Here is a 13,489-nt window from a genome sequence, read left to right as displayed (position 1 = left end):
ACACATCCACAAGAGGCACTTTGACTACAAACTTATTTTAACCATCAACAAGCTTCTGGGTTGGTTCTCGCAGCATATTTGACTACGTCTCTTGCCATAAAAAGTTCATGTAAATTGGTCAGCTAATGACACATCATTAGCTTTTTAGCAATATTTAAATAAGATTTCATTTGGATTGAGGTCAGAATCTTCCAGATGTTTGGTCTGCTTTATCATTTCCATGATGGTTTTCTTTTGAGTTTGGTGATTTGAACTGTTGATCGAAGTTCTCTATCTTCATTTTTGGGTTCCTATGCATCAGTAGTATTGGTAGTTGTCTTCTTAATTAAAGCTTTTTTTTCCTGCTCTTTAACAGAGAGAATATTTACATTATTTCTGTATGTTCCTTTCTGTAAAGCTTAAGCAATAAGTCCTACACTGAATAAAATAGCACTACATTACAAACAAGAAGTTAGTCTAATATTTTAGAAAAAACTTTCTGATGAGGAACGAATCAGCTCTGCTTATCGGTTTTTCAGCCTGTGGTATTGATAAATCTATAATAAAGTCACAGTTAATGTTTAATTCATAGTTTAGTCTGGCTGGCTAATTATTGAATGACCAGAACACAGAGTATGTGAACTGTGAACTAGAAGGAAAAGGATCTGGCATTGTAGTGGCGAGTCTATTGTTTGTCAAACCAAGCATCCTTCATTAAGAATCAATCAGCCACTGCTGCACTGTGGTGACATTTTGTACACAAGCAGAAGAAATCAAATGTATAAAAACCTTAAAGTTGCATTTTATGGTTTATTTATCCAGTTTAACAAGCAATAAATACAGATGCAGATTTCTGTTCGTTACTGTTTCTCCCGCTCTGGTAAAAATGAACAAATAAAGGCCCAATCACAGTGCATGCTGGTCCTCCACCAGTCCCTATACTTACAGGAAATGGCTCCATAGTTACAAAAGCAAATAAAACACAAACAATAGCAAATTAAGCAATTGTTGACCTATGAATAAACCTTGTAAATAACCCAAGAATATAAACTAGGAACACATTTTACCAAAATATAAAAGAATAAATACCTCCAACAGACATGTTTACACATATTTTTGTTTTAAATGATAATCTGAAAATTTCCCCATCATGCATTTTGTATTGGTTGGTTGTTTCTGACTGGGAGCGGTGTATTTTTGCAGTTGGCAATAGGACAACCAGGAGAAGACAGAGGAGCTTCCTTTGTGCACAGATTGTCATGCTAGTTTTAACAAATGTGTAAAAAAAAAACAAAACACAAATTTAATGAGAAGTTACGTACTGGAGCTTTAAAAAAGTAAAAGTTATAAACAATCATAAAAAGTTTTACAGTAATTGTTGTAAAAGATGACTTTGGCAAAACCTTCTGTCAGTAGATAACCTTTAACATCAAACAAATCTTGAGTCATCAAAAGCCTATCATTACCTTATTTTTAAAAAAATCATTTAATTTCCTTTTCTTCCACATCAGCAGTTTGGGCTCGTCAACACATCCCACTGCAACATTAATAAGGACAGAAAGTACTCTCAGGTGACACATATGTTTAAAGACAGTAATAAAGTGGATAAACATCAGTTTGTATTTGTTTTACAAGCACCATGACTCACAGGGTGGAGCAGATGTTTTTCAGGAAAATACAGTGCAAGTAAACACAGCATTGTTCAGCTGTCATACTGAAGAAAAATGTGAGCAGGGAAGCACGACTGGAGAAAGTCCAAAAACCTGCTGTTTTTACGCGTATTAACTCAACACAATCCTGGTCCTAATGTCTCATGACCACACTCACTTTTTTTCAGTGGATTACCATTTAGCTTCAACATAAACAAAAATAGAAACTTCCAAAAATTAATTGAGCACTAAGTGAGGAAAGCACTTGAGCTTAAATAACCACGGAAAAATGCCAACAACCTGTATTAGCAGGAGAGCAGACGGACTTGGTCTCAGTCCTATTATTAGCTCAGCGCAACGGATGGTATTTATTCAGGAGTGTGTGCAGGGTATTAAAAAAAGTCTGACAAATGATACATCAGTAAGGCAGATGCGTGTTGATTTAGAGGAACTTTCCTAAACTATCAACATGCTTTTAAAAAAACTCGTATTGTGACAAACGAGCCACTGAAAGGACCCAAGTTTGCCCAAAGCTTTCTGTTATGGAACAGCAGCAAAGAGTTGTGTCTCGAGGCTCAAGTCAAGTCAAGTATATTTGTGTTGTATATTTTAGCAACAAGGCACTTGAAAACGTTTCACATGATAACACAGCACCAGAAAATGGTTGTATTACCTCCACAAACTTCATTGGAAGTGCTGAAATCGGCTCTCGTTGATGTAGACACGTGTCGAAAATTCCTTGATATCGTTCCCAGGGAAGCGCCCGCCTGCCGAACTCAACATCAGGTCCGGGTTGAACTCTTTCGTCTGGAGCTCTGTGCAAAGTGTTGCGTGATTGGTCAAAATTTTTTTTGCCTAAATTCGCCCGGACTGCAACTTTGATATTTTACTTCAGCTGCTCTGCTTCAACTAGCCATTTCTGTGTCTGCCAGAGACATGAATACTATTTGAGAAACGTCTTTTCTGAGATGGCAAGGAATTATGTACATTTGTACGGGCTCTTCACTAAATAACTGCAAAGACTGTCAAATGAGTAAAAACGGAATTTGCAACATCGTTCTCCACAGGGATCACCCCCAGGTGGTCTACGCCGAACAACGAACAGTTCAGAACCATGTGACATCGCGCTGACTGTTCGGCTTGGGATAAAGCATGTGGAAGCCTTTAGGGTTGCCTAGTCTCCATAACAACCGCTAAATGTAATCAACATGGCAACCAATTTCTTAGGAGGCCAGGAATGAGCCTTTTCTTGAGAGAGCTTAAGGGCACCTCTACCAGTAGACTGGCAATGGTTGTCACTCTGTTGTTCTAAGGACAATAATCCAACATATCCAATTGTGATATGGTAAACCAATTACCAACTGGTAAACCAATTGTGTCAATTCAAGACACAATTGGTTTACCAGACCCCAAATCAGTCGTCTCCAGCTCTAAGACCTAACTCCTACTGAAAAGCCACAGTGTGAACTAGAGAAAGGACAGTGCCAAGAGAGATTGTGCATAGACAAACTGTCAAAGATCCCTCTGTCTACTTATAGCTTAGCATATAGACAATGTTTAGTGAAGAGTAAACAAGACTGACAATGAGACAGACAACAACAGATTCTGCTGTCTGCCTCATCCTTACCTAGGCACTGTCCAGTGGAACCGTCCCAAATGGTATTTAGTGTTTAGTGTCTCTCTCCGACTTTGCAGTAGCAAGAAAATGCTACGAACATTCTTAGCAACAAAACTTGTTGGGCGGCTACTGGGTTCAATCCAGTACAGCTGCAGCGACTGACAAGTGTGACTTGAAGCTGATGTCTCCCAATTGTTCACAAAGACAGAAAAGAGGAAGGATGTTTCCGATGGCAGCTCTTGTGTCTTGGCTTCGTGCAACATCCTGAACCTTTCTTCTATTGTCTTGTGCGCGCTTCTGGAAGCTGCTTTGGAAAACCCAAACAGTACTCAAGTAAAGACATGGGAAACCAGGGGCAGGCAAAGGATCATGTCAGTTTTCCAGATGTTTAATCTCAAGAGGTATTTTTGCTTTGTGTTTTCACTCATTTTCTTTTTTTTGGTCTAATGATATCGAAAAACTTGAAAAGGTTGCATCGTTTTCAATGTTGTAGTGGGGAAAAAGAGAAAAATCTGGCACAAATTCATCCTCTTTCCCCCATCTGCTGTTTCAGAAGAGTAGAAGATTTTGTGGAGAAATAAATAATCGTGCCTTGCCTGTATGTTTTTTCAAAAATGCAATTTAATTTATATTTTGACTTTGTTTTTTTCATTTTTGGTTTTGAAATCCCTTCAGATCTCATCAAATTCAACAGCAACATTCCTACCATTTTTTGAACTTTCCCTGCAAATAGAAATTAACAATCATACACTATTTAACTCTCATATCCATTTCTCCTCAGCTCCCTCATGTCCTGGATAATTACTCTGATGGCATTGACATTCACTTCTGGGTCCGTATTGTCTCCACCGCTTCGGACAGACTGCGAGATGTAAGAACCGGCCCGCGGAGCAAACCAGTAGCTCCCCATTCAAAAGTTCACGGTTTCCTATTTTTAGTTGACAGGAAACAGTTGCTTCCCTTTTGCCTGACTCTGCCTGAGTTTTTGCGCAAACAGATGGTAGGTGGGGGGTATTTTCTGGTGCGTGTTAGGAAATCTAAATACAGAGCAAGCCTGTTTACCCTGAAAAAGAAAGATAGCTCATTATTGTAGGACAATACTGTGGGGGGAGAAAAGCCTCCAGTCTAGGAAAAGTTGATGAAGGGTGACAGCTGATGATTTCTTTCAATTTCACTATATTTTTGTCACTAAAGTGTTATATTAAGGACTAAGCTAATTTTTTATGTTGATGTTTCCAAATCCACATTCATTGCTGTTGACAGTGCGACATCCTGCTGGCGAGATAGTTGTCTCTGCAGACCGTGTACGCTCGAGGTGGAACATGTAAACATGTCACTTCCTGTAAATCAGATGAGGAAGATCCTAAAACCTAGCAAGTAGAGAGCCTTGAAATATTACTTTTCAAGAGTTTTTTTTCACACATTTAGATGCATTGAATCATCAAATATCACCCTAAATAAATACAAAAATGGTGTTTTCAAACGGGGATTTCACTTTTGTCAAACAAAAGCAGTCATATCAGTCTGATTCTATGTGGACATATAATTTCCTCGCTCTCGTTAAATCACAAATCAACTGCTGCCAACCTTTTTTTATTACTTAAACTTTACAAGCTGCATCTATATCTGTTTCCGGTCTTACCTTGCAGCGAAAAAACTGCTTAAACAAAACCTGCCTGTCAACACGAAGTAGACTAAGCGATCTCTAAAAGCAACACATCATCATTAGAATTTGATGATCCGAAGCATTTAACTGTGTAAATCGAAGCATCCTGCAAGAGAGAAAGTAAGTTTTTAGCAGCACAGTATTTTCTTTTTGTTAAATTCAACTTCAAATGCACATCCTGCATTTCCTTTCAACTACAAGCCCAGCTTTTGAAATCAACCCTGGATCTGTCTTCCCAGCTGTTCCACAGGAGCAGCTCCAGGGAGTTCATCCAGGTCGTAACGCCTCTGTTCCAGAAGAATCTGTCCTTCAGGGAGGTGATGGCTGCTGCCTCCAGCCTGGTGTGCGGCTACACAGAGGGGGCTTTCTCCAGGGTTGCCTCTTTTAACTGGTACGAAGACAACAACTACAAAGCCTTCCTGGGAATCACAAGCGGCTGGGCCAAGGGTGACTACACCTATGACAACAGCACCAGTGAGTTCAGCACTTGTTTTACAAAACACAGCAGATCAAACCACAGGTGTTACTGCTGGAGCTGAGGGGCAAACTCATGAAGCCACACAGAGGAAGATCTGATCCTAAAACAGCGTTACTAACACCATGGCAACTTATGGCGAAAATGAAAAAAACTTTGATTAAATCTAGATTAGATATTATGCTTTAAAGGGGCAGTCTTATGTAAAATCAAACTTTTTTTTTTTAGCATTATGCCATATTATAATGTCATTACTTTCATGCATGTTTGAGGAATCCTTTTATCTCCATGGAAACCATTCAGCTGTGCAAAACGCCTGGGGGGACCTAGCCCCGCCTTTGAGATGAAGCTCCTCCTCGAAAACTTGCAGTTTCCAAGCTTCCGCCTCACAGAGTTTCCAACTCCCACAACTCGCCAACTCAGCTCCTTCAGACTAGCCAGCAGCAATTAGCAAACACCTAGTGGAGCTGCACCTTCCGCTGAGCTCATTAGACGAGCTGTTTCTCAGTGCAATGCTGGTAAATGGTTTTAAAGGGTTAATAGAGGAGCCATGTTGGAATGATTTCCTGAAGGTGGAGTGTCAGAAAGAGCTGGAGTTTCTTAAAGAGACAGAGGCCCAATTTCAAGGTGTTAAATTACAAAGTCAAATTTGTTTTTAGTCATATAGTTACTTGATTGTGCTGTAAACTGGTGCTGTGTGGCTTGGAAATACACAAAACCTCCCCTTTAAGGTTCAGATCTCCCTCTAGTTATGTCTATTTCAGCAGCAAAAAGGACTTAAGATTCTTAAGAACCATCGCTGTTTGCGGCATGCAGATTGCTTGAAATAAAAACTATCTGGTTAAAGCTGGTGGTTTACTAATGCAGGTGAAAAAAAGGAAAGAAATTTCTGGCTTTATAAACTGTTGCTCCTGGATTGTAGGTGACTCCAATGTTTTCATTTGTAGTTTGAGAAATCCTTTTCTGTTTCATGATGCCTGTTGTCATAATCTGTGTGTTTTGGTAATTTAATAATAAACTGACTTCCTCTGTTACATCAGCTGACTGATAACTATTTGTCTCAGCTCCTTTCTGCAATGACTTGATGAAGGAACTGGAGTCCAGTCCTGCCACATGGATTGTGTGGAACTCTGTGAAGCCAATGCTGATGGGTCGGATCCTCTACGCTCCAGACTCACCAGCTGTCAAGCAAATCATAAGAAATGTAAGCAAATGGCTGTTATGTTGATTTTTAATATATCATTGTTAGTATTTTTCTTTATATATTAAAATTATTTGGGTATATACAGTTATTTTTATGACTTTAATCTTTCTCTATTGGTTGTAATATTTAAGCATTGATAATAATTTACGTTACGGTGTAATTTAAATTCCTTTTATTTTACGTTTTATGAAGCTACAACCGCAGACTTGCATATATTTTACTGGAGCTTCATATGAAACATAAATACTGGAGCAGATGTTGGCAAGATTAAACATAGACTCAGAGCCACAGGGGAATAAGTTAGATCCAAACATGTGCAGACTCTAGAATGGCTTAATCAAAGTACAGACTCAAATTCGAGTCTGTACTCTGTACTCAGCAGGACTGGGAATATTTTCCTTACAGACTCGGCCCATCCAATCTGACTGAGGTTGAGTGTCCAGATGTTCAAAACTGCTAGAGAAATACACCAAAAGAAGGATCTATATTGACTCTTCATCAAATATTGGTTCTATTTTGGCTAAATGCAAAATATTTTATTGTGCTGTATATTGCATTGGTGTGTCATATAATCCTAATAAAATATGTTCAAGTTTGTGGCCGTACCGAAATAAATAGGAAAAATCTTTTGGGGGGAAAGCTTTTATGGTTGAGGAAATCTGATTGAGAGTTGATTTGTTTAGATCGATTGAAAACATACAACTAGAAATGCACAGGAGCAACCAGAAACATCAAAGACACTCAAACACGACACCTAGAAAGATAAATGAATATGGCCACCCAGACATCTCGGTGACGTCCCTATCTGTGTTTCTCTTCAGCGCTGGCTCCTCTGATGCGGTGAACAATGCGTTTCCACCCCAGAAAAAGTGATCAGCTTCCCCCATGGCGTGTCCAGGCCTTTGTATCTAGATGTAGATAAGTGTTTGTCAACGCCGTTAAGTCTCTGGGTGGGAGGTGGGTACAGGCAGTCATGGTTGGCTTGGTCGCAATGGAAGAACACAAACCGATCGGCGGTGTTGACTGCTGCCCAGTCCATTGGCACCGCCGCTTTTCTAGATGTGCCTTACGCCGCCGTGGCTTTTCCTTAAAGACGTGAGAGTGTGTAGAAAGGGTCACACACCCTCATGTTTGTTCCTACCCAGCCCTTTATAGACCTCTTTGTTTTCCTCTTGCCTCAGCTGGAATCTTAATTGCACTAAGAATGTGACAACCACTGGGTTAATCCATTACTTTACAGGAGGGGAAAACAAAGACTCTGGCGGCTCTTTGTTGTCATGCATCAGAGTGTTTCAAGGAAATGCTGGTCAAGAACTTTGTGTTTTAGGACCATGCTGTCGTCATACGTGGTTGCTCTCGCAGAATATTGAGCTACATTGGTCTTATCTACATCCTGCTGTACCCGAGCCATGTCTGTCGGATTTTTAGTATACACAATTAAAGGCTGAATATATCCTCAAACTTCAAATATTCCTCCATCGTCAGAACACGCCACATCTTAGCTCCTACTCAATTTTTTTTTTTTTACAAAATCAGCTTTCAGGAGCCTCCCCGTCCGCCCTCTCCTCCTCTGTCGCCTGCTGTTTTGAAGTGTCTCATGGAATGAGGAAGCTCCCGGTTGTGGGAACCTGACTGGGATTCACTGGGCCGGCTGAATGCATTCAGCCAGTCGTCACCAGCGGCCTCCATTGTCACCCCCCGGCTCCATTGTCCCCTTTGTCACCCGAAATCAGACACACACAAGAGGAAGGCGTTTAATTGGGTGTACTCTTGAGTGCTTTTATCCCCCCCACTGCACATGACTGAATGCCGGAGTAGCCGACCTTGGGTGCGCGCCTACACAAAGCACTGTACACATGCGGGGTTCTGAACGATAAGCGTGCAGTAAATATTTGACGATCTGGCACCGAAAAGGCCTTCGTCGCAGGTTATCTGTAAAAGCGGGTGGGAATTCTTTGTGGGAGAATGCGCGTGTTGTCTTTGCAAAGCTTGTTTTCGCACAGTTTGATGTGGGAATGGTATGTAGCGGGAGATTAGGGTGTATGTGTGACTGCGTGCATGCGTGTGTGTGTTTTTAAGCGTCCAAGCTTTGAGTCCAAGTTTGGATTGGGTTTGGGTGTTATTCGCTCCTACCAGTGTTTCCTGCAACCTGAATGCATCTCTCTATATTTTCTTTAGGGGATGTTCAGCTTCTCACTTTCTCCTCCGCTGCAGGCAAACACAACGTTTGAGGAGCTGGAGAGACTGAGGACGATGGGAAAGGCCTGGGAGGAAGTGGCTCCTCAGATCTGGGCTTTTTTCCAAGATGGAGTCCAAGTCAAGATGATCCGGGTGGGACAGCGTTGCAGTCTGGCTGAATAAATAACTTGCGAGTTTATCTCGCACCAGATCTGCTCCTTGTGACATGGGAGATGTGCACGATGACGATCTTTATCACTGCTGCCATTCAGCTGAAACTCAATGCCCAACTATTGTGCCTTTGAATAAATTGATAAATGATGTTATTTCATCCCGAGCTTCTGACCATTTAGATTAAAGTTCCTGCTCGAATATGGAGAATTTTCTCGCTACAATGACTCATCTCTTTTGCTTTCCAGTTTATTTATCAAAATGCAAAACTAGGTCATTGTTCAGATTTACGCCTGCTTGAAACCAGATATTTCCATATACATAACACATCTTTTTCTTCTCACTCTCAGAAGGTAAATCTGATCAAATTTATCCTGTTTTACAGGTCAGTTAGGATTGAGAACATTATTTCTATTTGCTAAATGCCAGAAAAACAAGATTTCTTTTAACTGTTTGCAAGTATCAGTGGTGAAACGGCCTTTTAAACTGCATGACTTGGGCCAAATGTTTTAAATATCCTTCCTCAAACTTCTCACATTGGCCCCTTCCTCCTGGAAGAAGTGATATAACCGAGTCAGGTTTGTAGGCCGCTTTGCCCGCCCACATCCTTTCAGCTTTGCACACAAATTTTCTATGAGACGGAGATCTTTGTGGTGGCCACTCCTGAACACTGACTTTGTTGACCTTAAGCCTCTTTGTCACTAATTTGGCTGCATGTTTAGGGTCACTACCCACTTGGGAGATCCATTTGTGTCCAAACTTTCACCTCCTGGCCGATGTCATGAGGTATTTCTTCAATATTTCCACTCAATGTTCTTTCCTCGTGATGCAAATCTAATTTCCTGCTGCAGCAAAAACACCCACAAAACATGATGCTGTCAAACATCACAGTTAGGAAGCCATTGCCCTTTTTTTCCTCCAAGTTCTTCCAAACACTTAAATGTTAGTTTAAACATACCAAAAGAAAATCTCTTCTGAAATGCAGATTTTTTTTTGTCCCTGTGTACATTTGCAAATGCCAGGCAGCCTGTTTATGTTGATTCTGAGTCATGACATCTTCCTTCCTGAGTGGCATTTCAGGACATGTAAATAACGAAGCTGTTTTGCTCAGGAGGGCTCTCTCTCTCTCTTTCTCTCTCTCTCTCTCTCTCTCTCTCTCTCTCTCTCTCTCTTTCTCTCTCTCATGAGCTTCAGACAACATTCTTACAAGATATTTTGCCTTTGTTTAGGAGTTAATATGCACATTTCACATTTTTAAACAGGTTTAATTAATGTTCATTCTGGGATACAGAACATTTCTCCTTCCTGAAAAGTATAGTGGCTGAATATTTCTACAATGTTTATACTTCTCTAATACTGAAACTGCATGAGCAGATAAAACTGCGCCTTTCAGTCTCTGGAAATTGTGATCAAAAGCTGTTAATTTACCTACAAAAAGAAAGAAAATCATTCTTGGTGGTGTGGCTTCACAATGCTCCGACGGGGTCATAATTTTAGTAGGTTCCACATATGAATTTAAAAAACAAAAACATAATCGCACACTTTCTTTTTTGTTACTGTGGCATTTTGCAAAAAGAATACATTTATCTAAACATGTCTCTTTCTACAGTGCATGTAAACCCATGAATTGATCTGTACATTTTTCAAATTAAGCTCAAAACTTTATTTTATTTCAGGACACCATCCGCAATCCCTCCGTGATGGATTTTATAGACAGGAGCCTGGAAGACGCGCCGTTCTCCTCTGAACACATCCTCAACTTCCTGCACAACGGGCCGCCAGAGGAGCGGCGCTACGACATGCCCGACTTTGACTGGCGAGACGTCTTCAACCTCACTGACCGGGTCGTTCGGATGCTCAATCAGTACGGGGATGTGAGTAAGAAACCACAGTAGCGCATTTTATATTATCTGCCACTTTGCAGAGAGCACCAATTTATTCTTCAGACGTTTGATTAGCTTGCTAAAGAAAAAAACCACCCCCCCCCCAAAAAACAATTAATCTCACATTTAATAGTTTTATTTCTTAAAATATAGGCAGAAAAAGTGAAGCATCCTGCATGATCTGAAATTAGTAATAGTGTCTCTGCAAGACAAGAGAGCTTTTGTACAGCTAGTAGATTTTTTGTTCTTATTTAGAGGATTAACATTCTTGCAAAATCCTTCTTGTCTTTTAACATTTTTGGCCTGCCATGCAAGCATTTCTGAGGACGCTCACATAGTTTCTTGTTTGACATGTTAGGCTGGGATTTTATCAGCCTAAAAATAAAATCAAACAAAAAACAAACTGGAAATATGTTGTAGATGTCTTCTTTGGTCATGTTACATGGTCACCTTTTCAGCAGGTGATTAGCAATGCTTATATCTGTTAATAATTTGCGTTTAATGTGTGAAATTATGCCTTAATTATGATCAAACTAGCATAATCTTCTGTTCTTTAAGTATATTTTTCACCTACAGAAGAAAATCTAAGAGGTGATTTTCACATTTTTTGGCAGTCTTAATAGTAGTGTAATGTTCTGAAGGTATATTTCTTCTATTCTCTTTTCAAAATGGGAAAGGCAAGAGAACATGCCGTTCCAATTAGGTAGATGTGCGTTGGTGTAAGTTCCCCTTTGGTCAGAACTTCTTTGCGATGAACGTTTTAATTATTGTTCTGGCAGCTGGATAGTTTATCTCCATGTTGCCTTGATGTTAGCTTCCACCTGGCTGCCTGTAGGAACACCGCTGCCACTGAGAGGTGACCTGTAATTTGTAGTGTAGGATCACTTTGCAGTGGGTACACAGCAAAGGGCTACATTTACGCTACTACAACTTCATTTACTTTCTGTTCTTAGCCTTGCCGAAGAACCTAAGCCCTTCCAGCTTAGTCATGATCTTATTTCTCAGGTTAGCTGCTCATCTGGGCTTCCTAAGTGGCCTTGATACCCATTCTCATGCTTGGATGGCAAGCATGACTATGTATCCCCCTCCTAACCTGTTGTCTTGATTACACCTTGCAGTAGCGTCTTTGTTGTTCCGCGCACGTCTGTATTTATGATAGCCAACAATAAAACACTGAGCCAGTAGTCTCTTCAATGTGGGATTTTGAAACTTTACCTTCTCGTCTGCATACAGGCTCTTTTATTAGGCTTGCTGGTATTTCAGCCTTTCAGTAGTTTTCTCTTTGGTCTTCCTTGTCAGAATTTGATTTGAGTTTCTTAAAATCTGTTTTCTGTTTAAGCAAAGTTCAAGTAATCAAAACTTTGTTGGGTTTGTTCTAATTAGCTTGTCAGGTCTAGCAGTACTTTAACTTCATTGTGGTTCCCACGAGGTTACACTGAGCTGTGCTAAAAGACGACCTCTGATGTATTTTAATTGGAAATTGTCAATCTAAATGTTTCGCCGAATCAGACGTTTTGGTCTGGTGTTGACACAAACACATCCCAACAGCGCCCCAAATTTCCAGATAAGCCTAAAGTTTCAGGACAATTATTCAAATTTTTCCCCATTCTCTCTTGTGACTTTGATGGTAAGAATTTGGACAGTACTGCCATTATGTTCCTCTGGAAATGTCAGGCTCCAGGTCAGGCCTTTTTCACAAAATAATCCAATCAAGCCTTGTCGAGCTTAATGCCCTGGAAGCTAAGCACTGTGCTCTAAGCACTACTCTTGACGTTTTTAGGAGATTCTTGGCTCTCCAATTTGTTCCCTTTGTACAGAAATGTGGTAGTCCACCCAGGTGGGCATGAGCCAAAGCTACAAAGCAGCTGGCCACTCTGTTTTGTTTCATGTTGATTGAGTAGAAGTTAAAAAACAAAGAGAAACCCTTGCGTAACGCTTCTTATAAGGGTCATCTACATTAGTAGGGGGGAATGCATTTAAGACAAAAGAGTAAACTGGCCCTTTTACTGCAGAGGCTCATCAGAATGAGAAGTATATTGCCCTGAAGGGGTTGAGGACAGGGGGGTGTACCTGGATACAAGGCTGGGTAGGTGGTGGGTGCACTTTGTTTTTGTCCAAGTTGAAGCTTACAGCACTTGAGTTTGACAGGAAGAGTGGGAGCGACTGAGGCTGATTAGACACAGCTGTCACTCCATCGACTATCCTTTATAAAGCCTCAACAATAACCGTGAGCTGAACGGTTGGCTCACTCACATTGGTGGCATGTTTGCATATCACACCACCTGAAGAGACTTCACTGTTCGTGTTGGGGAAAATTTCCATAAACAAAGAGATTCTCCCCTAAATGTCACTTGTTTATTAATATTGTTAAGTCTGAAATTGCTCAAATGCATCCAGACCCTTTTTTTTTTTTTTAGGTGTATATCTGTGTTTTCAAAGCAAATGGTGTTTGTGTGTGTGTGTTTTGGGTTGAGGAGGACTGTCGGTAGCCTCGGTGGTAAATAGCTGTTTTGAGGGATTCCTTTTGGACCACAGCCGTCCTTATTTGCATGAGCTTTCGTTGAATGGTTTCATCGGACACGCTTTTCAGGAATGAGACAAACGCCTCTGCAAATGTGTAAGGGGTCTGCGGAGTCTTGGGCCAGCGCTGGTATTTGTGGGCTTTT

At 40.6% G+C, this 13,489-nt stretch overlaps 1 protein-coding gene across 2 annotated transcripts in view; it reads left to right on the top strand.

Annotated features, from left to right (window-relative positions):
* The window catches only part of LOC103143339 (retinal-specific ATP-binding cassette transporter-like), a 50,622-nt gene that overhangs the window by 6,479 nt on the left and 30,654 nt on the right, over positions 1-13,489 (top strand). For both annotated transcript variants that reach the window (XM_007559822.2, XM_007559823.2), the window contains exons 8-12: positions 4,028-4,117; positions 5,152-5,386; positions 6,452-6,591; positions 8,806-8,922; positions 10,617-10,814. In XM_007559822.2, coding sequence (XP_007559884.1) covers positions 4,028-4,117; positions 5,152-5,386; positions 6,452-6,591; positions 8,806-8,922; positions 10,617-10,814 — 780 coding nt within the window. The remainder of the gene's footprint in view (positions 1-4,027; positions 4,118-5,151; positions 5,387-6,451; positions 6,592-8,805; positions 8,923-10,616; positions 10,815-13,489) is intronic.

The sequence above is a fragment of the Poecilia formosa genome, unplaced genomic scaffold, assembly GCF_000485575.1.
Source record: "Poecilia formosa unplaced genomic scaffold, Poecilia_formosa-5.1.2 Scaffold108, whole genome shotgun sequence".
Lineage (NCBI taxonomy): Eukaryota > Metazoa > Chordata > Actinopteri > Cyprinodontiformes > Poeciliidae > Poecilia > Poecilia formosa.
Note: the sequence above shows the minus strand (reverse complement) of the source record. Positions and strands in the feature narration are given on the sequence as shown.